Below are 10584 nucleotides of genomic sequence, written 5' to 3'. Positions count from 1 at the left end.
AGCAAGCCTGCCCTGGTTCTGTGCAGCACAGTGCTGGTAGCTGATGCCACCAAAGCTGCCAGTCATCTGCAGCAGGAACGGAGGCATCTGAGTGTTTTGTAGATGTTCTTCTGGCAAATGAGCCCGATGATCCACTTTCAAATGAACAAATGGTTTTGAGTAATGTTGCTCCAAACTTGGGGTCTGAAATAGCCAAAACGGAAGCCGCAGACTGTTACCCTGAGCCGGGGGATTGTAGTTTGCAGAGATCAGCTACTTTTGTGCCCTGTCAGTGCTGAAGTTTGTCCGTTGGGTGACTGATAAGGAGGGATGGAACTCAGTCAGCACTCAGCATCATCCTGCCGAAGACACCCAAAGAAGTTGCCTCAACTGCAGAGCGCACAGTGTCCTTCGGCACCCCAGTGATCACAGCACCAAAAGAAACCACGAGCCAAGAGCATGCAGCAAAGTAACCGCAGTGCACATCAGAGATGCCGGGGCGGTCACGTAATTGATGGCTGGCGACCAATTCCGCACAGTGAATTGGCGACTGAGCACCTGAGGAGGGTCCTAACACGATTTGACAAACTGATTCTGTAACTCGGTGGTTCTCAAGGTGTGGCCCATAGTCCATTGTGCAGGTGGGCTGCAGGCTCAGAGCTCCCCCCCCGCAGCATGGATCTTATGCTGGCACTAAAACCACACACCCATCTGCACGGTTGGAGCCCCTGTGCTGAGTTTCTCTCTGTGGGGGCGTTCGGGAGAGCCCTGAGCCTCACAGGCTAGATCCTAAACATGGGGGGAGGAAGTGGCTCCACGTGCTGCCACTGCCTCTCCCTGCAGCTGGAGGAATGGCAGCATGGGAAACCACTCGCCTGGAGGCTTTCCCTGCTGCTCCCATTGGCTGGAATTGAGGCCAATGGGAGCAGCAGGGAGTGGTGCTTGGGAACAGCGGGAGTTGCAGAGGCAGGGAAGCATCCCATCCATCTCATGCCCAGACCCTGCAACCCCACTGACTCCACGCACCCCCTCTTGGTGAGGCCCTGCCCCCATCTCACTTCTGGACCCTCTCTCCTGCCCAGACCCACCCCACCCCAGCCTGCTCCTGCACCCAACTTCCTGGACACACCCCTCATCTCCAGCCCTCTCCTGTACCTCCCTGCTGCCCAGACCTCACACCCTCAGCCCTCTCCTGGACCCATTTTGTCATCGTGGGTGGTTGTCTTGTGGTCTGCGGAAACATTTGCATTGAGCAGGGTGGGACGTGGCCCAAAAAGTTTGAGTTCCACTGCTGTAACCGAAGCCTCTGAACAGAAATGGCAACAGTGACTCTGTGAAAACAGAAGAGACGGGCTCTAAGGCTGGATGCAAGAAATGCCCTCTGAGTGGTGGGTGCCCTCTGCCTCCATGGAAAACGTCTTTAAATGTGGCATCCAATAAGGCTTCACTTGTAAAATTCCTCTGTGAATATATAGCTCAAGATGCGCCTAAAAGTGTAGGAACTCACCCAATAATAGGGATGTTTCATTTAGATTAATGGGCTAATCGAATAGTCGGTGCAAATTGCATCGACTATTCGATTAGTCAATGAGGGCGCCTCCCTGGGACTGTTGTGACGCTTCAAAGGCGAAAGTGCTGCAGGGAGTACGGGGCCAGCAGGGGACTCAAGCAGTCCTCCGCTAGCCCCATACTCCTGTGGAGTTCAAAGCAGCAGCACCGCATGGAGCCCAGGGTCAGCGGGGAGACCCTGTCTGACCCTGGCTTTGAAGCCCCCCCTTTTCCCCTCCCCTTGCTGCCTCTTTCTGATAGAGGCAGCAGGTGGTGGGGGCGGAGGGGGAAACCACTACTCGACCAATGTGTCGACTATCCGATAAGCATTTGCTTATTGGATAGTCATCTTGTCAATTATTTGTTCACATTCCCACCCAGCACAAATGCCCCTTCATGCTGGAGGCGTTTCCAGTGGTGAAGTAGCAAAGTCCATGACCAGTGGAGATGCTGAAGCAACCCAAGACTCCTACAGCTCTCAGAAGGAAGCCGGCACAAGGATGATCTGCAGGCTTTGTGTGTGTATATGGCTTGTGTGTTTCTTGGTGTCCAAGGAACTGGAGTAATTAGATCTCCTGATATGGATGTTTTGCTCCTTGCTGTTCACTGTTTACCAAAAAACACAAACACAGACAACCTAGGCATTGAAACAGGCACCGATACCAGCAAATCTGCATCGCTTTAGTCCTCTGCATGCAATTTGTGACACACTTATTCCTGATTTCTGCAACAAACCCCCTCCTGTACACGCATTAATGGGATGTGTGGTTGTGTAATCCTTACTAAATGAGTGTGTGGGGGGGGGGAAATCTGTGTTTAATGTCATCAGAACAAAGGGAGCGTAACACTTCAAAGGTCTTGTCAAACTGGGAGAGGGAGGTGGACAAACTAAAATTTCTGCAGGAAGGGAGTTTGTAGCCAGGGCTGTCCTTCGGATTTATGGGGCCCTTCGCAATACTATTAAACTGGTGTCCCTGTGCCTAATAGCAGGCGGGGGGTGGTGGGGAGATGGAGACAATTCTTTAGAGATGTGATTTAAAATCTTCAGCAACACGGTAATGAAATAGTTTTAACACCAATTTTAAACTCAGGTCCTGTGGACTCTCAGTAAATTCAGAAACTGGCTTCACTGCCACTTGAAAGGCTCTTTCACCGGTTCGATGTTCTGCCAATAGCTCTGGCAGGCTGTTTACACTTCTAAGTTCATTAGATCCTCTCTGGAGGAAACAGCCGTGGAACAGGGATAGGAGGAGGCAGTGGTGCCCCAAATTTTCAGGTGCCCTAAGTAACCAGGTATTCAGCATATGAGTACGGACGGCCCCGTTCGTGTCCATGCTCTCTAACCAGCATGAGAAAGAAAAAGGGACACACAGACAACTGGATTATTTGTGCCTCAGTCTCCCATCACAAAGGACAAGTCACTGGCCAAACTCCCGCCATATAAGGACAGTTTTGAGGAGGAGGTCAAAAGAGCATCTTGGCAGACAAAGATCCGGATGCCTTCTTCTACACGTAATCCAGGTATCGGACCATTATTGCAATGCAGATGATAAAATGTTCATGACAAACTACTTGCAGTTCAAGGTCCAGAAGGCATCTTCACTCCACCAAGGCTTTATCTGTGCCCGTACCAGCAGGGGCTGTTGCACAGTCAACTGTGTCTGTAGTCAGACCAGTCTTCCCTGGACAGAAGTGTGTTCAAGCCAAGACAAGGAAGACCCTGGTCGTGCAAGCACCTTCAAAGGAGGCCATAAAGATGCAGAAGGTGATGCTAACGATGCTGACTAGAAGAGTTACCAGTGATATGACACTTCCATGACACCCGTACAAGTGTATTATCGAACATTAGGCCCGCAGCTTGACTGGATCGAGCCGCCAACGCTCAGGGTCTCCCCCAGTATTGGGGAGCCAGTGTTGGTGCTCCAGCTTCCCTGCTACCCCACTGCAGGGCTGGAGCAAACAAAATCCACCAGGCTGGGCCCCCCTAGGTTCTGGTGCATGCGGAGTGTCTTTTTCCTTCTCAGGGGCCACATCAATTGGAGGGGGCTTCCTCTCACTTCTGTGCAGCCCCCGACTGATTTTTCTGTGGGTCAATGGCCAACCCAAAAAAGCTTCCTGGCCCCTGCTTTAGTACATTGCTGGGATGCTTTGGAATTACAAAGAAATCCAAAGTTATGTTTTGAAATAATGAAACCATAATCATTAATAATAATAATTTAAGTCATTAAACAAACAGAAACAAATTTAAATTTCAAAGTGCTCATTTTAAAGGGATGATCGTGTCATTATTTCCCCCCATTTCTATAGTAACAGCACCACTTGCCAGCTCCACATCCTACCTCCCAGCCATAGGATGCTTCCAAAGGAGGGATGACGTGTGTTTGTGTGGAGAAGGCACATGAAGAAGCCCAAACTGGAGGCATTTGCTGCTCACCTGTCAGCCCGCTACTCACAGTCTCCTCATTCCCACTCTCCACAGTGTGGGTCAAACTCTGCTCTCACTGAAACCTTAAATAACTTTCCTGTCCCTTGTCTGCCTAGAATCCTCCTGCACAGCCTAGGACATGATCCACCTTCCCAGAGTCATGTGAGTGCTCAGCTCAGCTTGAGTCTAATCACAGGCCTCAAGGAGATGGGCTGGAGCCACAGACCTGGCCTTTCACATTTCAGCTAAAGAAAATCCTAAGAGAAGGTGGCTAACTCCTGAGGTATGAGAGATAACTTGAGAGCCACTTGGAAGCCACATTCTATTTTTCTAGAGAGATCTCCTCCTCTTGTACCCATGGGACAGTTTTCTGAGTGCCTGGAATACTGTTGAAATTAGCACCGGTTTCAGTTTACACTGAGACCCCCACAATGGAAGAAGTGAAAGATCACGAGCTCTGGAAAGCCCCAGTCTGAGCTACAGCAGCAAAGCTTCCATATAGGCCTGTGCCGACCTGTCCCCAGATAGAGTCAAACATAAACGGACACAGCAAATACAAACCAACAAAATATGAGGCTACAGCAGCAACAAATTCAATGCAACACACCACAACGAGGTGCTGTCCAGTTAGAATCCTCAAACACTTCCCCATGCAAATGGCAACTTTGGGGTAGGATGATTTGTTTTTCTAAAATCAGTGTCCATTAAAAAGTCGTCTGCCAATCTACATAACCAAAGGTCATTCCACTTAGATCCACCCAGCTCCAGGCTGAGGATCAGCTGATGAGAACAAACCAAAATTTTCCAGCCGTGTGTTTTCCTACTAAATTAAAGGCAAAAAGCTACATTGGCCAGATCCATTTTTGCTGGGCTTTGCGGTCTCCACCAGGTGGAACCAAACGGCTTCTCAAGCGCAGGTCGAGCTTCTCAAACAAAGGACAAAGTCCGACTCAGGCAACAAGCGTTTCGTCCGAGTCAGTCAAAAGGAGAAATGTAAAAGGTTCAGCTTCCCGAGATCGTATCATCGGTCACAGTCGATTCCCACAATCCCTCCCTTTACCGTCCCCTGCCCCCACATTTGCACCCCAAACCTCCCACGGGATTTCTGTTGTGTGCGCTGGCCAGGCCCAAGCTGGTTGGCTCTGGAATATTTCCGGACTTTTGGGGATCCACTTACCCAGAGCATGGTCCTGGGAACAGACCGAGTGTGTCTGCCTCTGTGCCCCCAGGGCTTGGAGTCTCCAACCTCCACAGCTCAGCGAGGCCTCCGACTCCCGACCACTGCCAGCTACCGCACGTAGTGAGCCCGATGCCACTGCCCTGTCCTCGGGGCTCTGCCCCATGGATCCATCGCCCCCTTCTCCTGGGAGCCCCCTGGGCGCTCCAGCAGGACACAATTCCACAGTTCTGGTCCAGATCAGGGTCCAAATCCAAGCCCCACGGCCCAGCACCAGACGAACAGCGAGCTCCGACCTCCCAGCCCGACGCCACAGAAAGTGAAAGTGAAAAATGCAACAGGAACTTTCCAGCGAGGCGGGTCTCGGGTTGATTTTTTAAACGCAAAGATCATTAAAATACCCCCCAGTGCAGTGGGCAGCAGACAGCGTTAGCCCTGCAGGCTCACACCGAGGGGAACACGGCTTGTGCTGCCCTGGGCTTCATTAGGATCTTTAATCCAGGTAATTGTCTCCATAAAAAAACACACCTGCTGCTTGTCCCCAGCAAAGCCCCAGCCGTGTGGAGTTAAGAGCCCCTCCGCCTGTTTTTCTTGGGCCCCGGCTGGCGATGTGAATGCTACAGGCAAGTCCGGCTCAGAGATTCCTGTGGCTCCAGCTCTGTGGGTCAGGGGTGGTGGGATAGCCCCACCATAGCTCCACCTCCCCTTGCCTCAGACACATCAGATGTAAGGGGCACTTCTCTTGTGAATCACCGTAGGTGGGGGGTGGCCTGGAAAGGATCATGACACAGCCTCTCCAGGACCAGTGGCCTGAGCAGAAAGCTGCAGGCTGGGACTTTCTTTCCAGACTGGAAAATTTCAGTGGGGGATGTGGAAATGCCCGTAGTGATCCTGAGTGACGCGGCCTCCCCCTTGCAGCCCTGGCTCATGAAGATGCACTTGGACAGTGGAAGGAGCAGTTCAAGAACAGGCTGAGCTGCTGCTGACTGGTTGTTGAATGTGCTTTGGACGACTGAAAGGATGATGGAGGTGTCTCTATGGCAGGCTGTGCCTGTCCCCAAATGCTGCTGCTTACACAATTTCTGTGAGAGCAAAGGTGAAGTTTTTGCCTGTGGGGGAAGAACCGAGGACAGCACTTGGACACACAGTTTGAACAGCCTCTAGACCAGGGCTACTCAACATGGGGCTTCGGACTGCATGCTGTCCACGGACTGTTTGTGGCCCTCGGTGCAGTTTGGGTTCATGCGGGACTTAACACACGGCCCGTGGGTGGGATCCTTTGAACGTGGCCTCCACTGGGAACACGCTCCACAATGGCGAGGCATCTCCCAGGCGGGATGAGCACTGAAAGACGCAAGCAGACGGGCTGGCTGGAACAGACGGGCACAGAGAGTCAGCGTTTCTAGCAGCTAGGGACCATGTGCTGGGAGCGCTGGGGCATTATGGGAAATGCTGGCTGCTTAGACTTGTGGGCAGAGCCTGAGAGGTGCTGACTGACTCAAACTGGCCACCTTTGGATCTGGCCCCACAGCTTAAGGCTTAAATTTTGTATTCATGTCTGTCAGTGTGAAATAAGCTATTTGTATGTACTTTGCATGTATATGCAACCACACTTAAGGAGTGCATAGGGTGGCCACCCATATCAGGGAAGCTCTGAGGGGCCACGCTGATAATGGGGGGGCCAGACATTTCTGGGCGGGGGGGTGAGTTGCTCACCTGCCTCTAAGTGAGACGTTCCCATGGATCCAAAGGGTTAAGGCCAGAGCGATTGGTGTGGGTTGTTTAGTGCAAAATAAAAACTTCTGGGGAAACACACAACATTTGTTTTTCTTTGTTTCCAAAAACCTCACAGCTGTGCTAACGGCCACCTGCTACAGCTGCTTCCCTGGGGAGTGACATGGAAGGGGAAGAAACCATTTCTGGGTTGTGGAGGTAGAGGAAGGGTTGCCGGATAGAGAATTGGGCTTTTGCAGCCATGAATCAGGGCAGGGAGGGGATAGAGGGATGGCTGCTGGGAAAAGAATTCTGATGGGAGGCCTTTGGTTCGAGTCGCTGTTATTCATTAGGGCTATGTCTACACTGCAGGCTTTCGGTGCAAAAACGGACATTCTTGCTCAAAAACGTGCGGCGTGTTTACACTGCACGTGCTGTGGAACAGAGGGCATCTTGCACAAGAAGGTGGTGTGGATGGGCAACAGAAACCCCGTATGGCTAAAATGGCCATCAGAACTTTCTTGCACAAGAGAGCGTCCACACTGCCATAGATGTTATTTTGGCCTTGGAAAGGGTTCAGAAAAGGACAACTAAAATGATCAGGGGTTTGGAACAGGTCTCATATGAGGAGAGACTAAAGAGACTGGGACTTTTCAGCTTAGAAAAGAGGAGACTGAGGAGGGATATGATAGAGGTCTATAAAATCATCAATGGTGTGGAGAGGGTGAATAAAGAAAAGTTCTTCATTAGTTCCCATAATATCAGGACTAGAGGACACCAAATGAGTAGCAGGTTTAAAACTAATAAGCGAAAGTTTTTCTTCACACAGAGCATAGTCAACCTGTGGAACTCCTTGCCAGAAGAGGCTGTGAAGGCTAGAACTATAACAGAGTTTAAAGAGAAGCTAGATAAATTCACGGAGGTTAGGTTCATAAAAGACTATTAGCCAGGAGGTAGAAATGGTGTCCCTGGCCACTGTTTGTCAGAGGCTGGAGACGGATGGCACAAGACAAATCGCTTCATCATTGTCTTCGGTCCACCCCTCCTGGGTACCTGATGCTGGACACTGTTGGCAGACAGGCTACTGGGCTAGATGGATGTTTGGTCTGACCCAGTACAGCCATTCTTATCTTCTTATGATGCTCTTGTACAAAAGCACATAGCAATGTGGGCACACTCTTGTGCAAGACCTTTTGTGCGAGAACTCGTGCGCAAAACAGTTCTTGCACAAGAAGCCTGCAGTGTAAATGTAGCCCAAGACTATACTCCGCAGAATGCCACTTTGGTCCTGAATACGTTTTACATCCCTTTTTGCTGCACTCTTCACACCTAGCATGTGAGCCGGGCCAGGTGAGCAATTGTTTGACTGAGGGATTTTCTCCTTCTCCACCACTGGGACGGATGGATTCCTTCACACAAGGCACCTTGGTAGGGTCAAATCCTGAGGGGAGGGTTCCCAGGACTCCACCCCACAAACGAACAGTTAGTGCTGCTTTACCTCCTCCATTTTGTGCCTCTGCTGCCTGGGTGCCGGTCCCCTCGATGCTGCCCTTGAGTCTCCCCCGTGAAGATTATCGCTGGTCGGGGCAGACACACTCGAATGGGGGGCAGCAGACAATGGATGAAGTTCAGCTTGACTGAAACACAGAGCGGCTGATTCTCCTTGTGCCTGCTGCAGCCATTGGGGCAGAGGGTGACACAAGGTTCTGGCCCTTTGAACAAATCCCTGCTGATTAGTTAGTATCTGTGCTGTGGTATCACCTCGGGGTCCCAGTCATGCACCAGGGCATGGTGCAAGGTGCTGCAGATACGGAACCCACAGAGTGTCCCTTCCCCCACAGGGCAACAATCTAGGCAGGAAACAAGAGGCACCAGATACAGACGGATGGACGGATGGATACGCAAAAGGGAACACTGAGACAATACCGGTTGGCGTGATGGGCTCTGGTCTTACCACGCCAGCAGCCTAATCACTGTCAATCAAGATGTTTGTCAAACCGACAGCGATTTTTGACACGGTCTTTGTGATACGGCAAAGGCGAGATTTGAGATGGGAAGTGTCTCAACAGCATGATCCTCACAGGCTAGCGAGGGAAACATGTGATGACATGGAGACAGTGATTTGCCAGAGATCACTCAGGGTTTTTTCGACTGTGGAAAACCTCGTTTTACAAGGAAGAACGCCTTTTTTTGAAAGTCCTCTTTTGAAAAAAGGCGTTATGTCATGCAAACTGTGCTTTTTCAGAAGAGAGCATCCAGACTGCATGGGTGCTCTCTTCCAAAAAAGCGGCCTGCTTTTTCGAAAGTACTGGCTGCAGTCTAGACACCCATTTTCGAAAGAGGTTTGCAGTCTAGACGTAGCCTCAGCAAGTGAGTGGGAGAGCTGGGAACAGAGCTTTGGAGTCCCAGCTCCCGCTGCCTTGGCCGATTCCTTATGCAGCACACAGAACTGAGGCCCCTGCAGGGGTCACTGATCACAGCACGGGCACACAGGATCCTCATTAGCGTCCTGCCTCTCCCTCGGCTCCCACCTTCACCGGGGCATTCAGGGTCTGTCTACACTACAAAGTTAATTCGAACTAATGGACGTTAGTTTGAATTAACTTTGATAGGCGCTACACTAGCGCTCTGCAAGAGGCGGGCACTCGCCTGGTCCAGTGCAGACATCGTGGACCTTGTCCACGACCTCCGCACTAGACACAGGAAAGTGGCCGGCTAGGGAAGGAGAGCTGCCAGCCTGGCCACCCAGGAGCAGGTTTGCATGAAAATCAAGGTGGTCCACTGAGACACCCGACCCTGAGCCCTGAGCTTACAATGGCCATACTGGGTCAGACCAAAGGTCCATCTAGCCCAGTAGCCTGTCTGCCGACAGTGGCCAACCCTAGCGACCCTGGAGGGGATGGACCGAAGACAGTGACCAATCCATAGATTCTGTGGAACATATTGATTCATTTAAGATTTTTACTTCATTTGATTCTACATTTTCTTTCACATATAGTGCCACTCCCCCCACCCACACGACCTGTTCTGTGCTTCCGATATATTTTGTACCCCGGAATGATTGTGTCCCATTGATTGTCCTCACTTGTTACCAGATTTGCCCAATACTCTGGGGTATGCTCATTTGTTAGGGTTACTCTGATGGGGCTGCTTGTGCTTACTTGTGCTCTCCTATGGAGCTGACTCTCCCTGCTTCCAATTCCCCCTCCCACTGGAGCTCTCCTGCAGGAACTATGTTCCTCAGGATGTGGTTCTTCCCACCTTAGCAACACTCACATCCACTAACAGAGCACGCCTGAGAGGACTGAATATTCAGCACTCCCAACTGACCCCTCCTTTGTCCCCGAACTCAGGAGGCTGGTTTAACAGCAATGCCACACTGCGCCCTCATGTGCCTTTGGACTCAGCGGGCTGGATTAAACAGCACTTTAAACTGCCATCCTCCTATGCCCCCAGATTCAGCACTTCCCTATCCCCGCTTTCACAGCACAGTCATTCACTGGTAAACCACACAATGAGCAAACCCCACCTGATTTTGGGCACTACAGGGATCTTTAGCTTGGGTACAAGAAACGTTGTTGCAGAGCGAATGGGGAAGCCAAAACAACAGCCCTTGAGGAAAAGTGAGCAAAAGAGAAAGAAAAAGAGAGAAGCAACCAGCTTAATAATGAAAGCTATTTATTTCTGGGCAGTGAATATATATATAGAGACAGACAGACAAACAAACACACAAAACAGTTAC

At 50.9% G+C, this 10584-nt stretch overlaps 1 protein-coding gene across 3 annotated transcripts in view; it reads right to left on the bottom strand.

Moving 5' to 3' along the window:
• Positions 1-10584, bottom strand: part of LOC102454721 (tumor necrosis factor receptor superfamily member 14) — a 42510-nt gene that overhangs the window by 18603 nt on the left and 13323 nt on the right. The window contains exon 1 of one of the 3 annotated variants that reach the window (XM_075906678.1): positions 5130-5482. The exons of 1 other annotated variant lie outside the window; for it this stretch is intronic. In XM_075906678.1, the coding sequence (XP_075762793.1) occupies positions 5130-5138 (9 nt within the window). In that variant the 5' untranslated portion in view covers positions 5139-5482. Of the gene's footprint in view, positions 1-5129; positions 5483-10584 lie in introns of those variants that run through there. One more of the 3 variants, XM_075906677.1, reaches the window with a different exon arrangement.

The sequence above is a fragment of the Pelodiscus sinensis genome, chromosome 23 (genome assembly GCF_049634645.1).
Source record: "Pelodiscus sinensis isolate JC-2024 chromosome 23, ASM4963464v1, whole genome shotgun sequence".
NCBI classification, from domain to species: domain Eukaryota; kingdom Metazoa; phylum Chordata; order Testudines; family Trionychidae; genus Pelodiscus; species Pelodiscus sinensis.
This window is presented reverse-complemented; position numbering and strand designations above follow the sequence as displayed.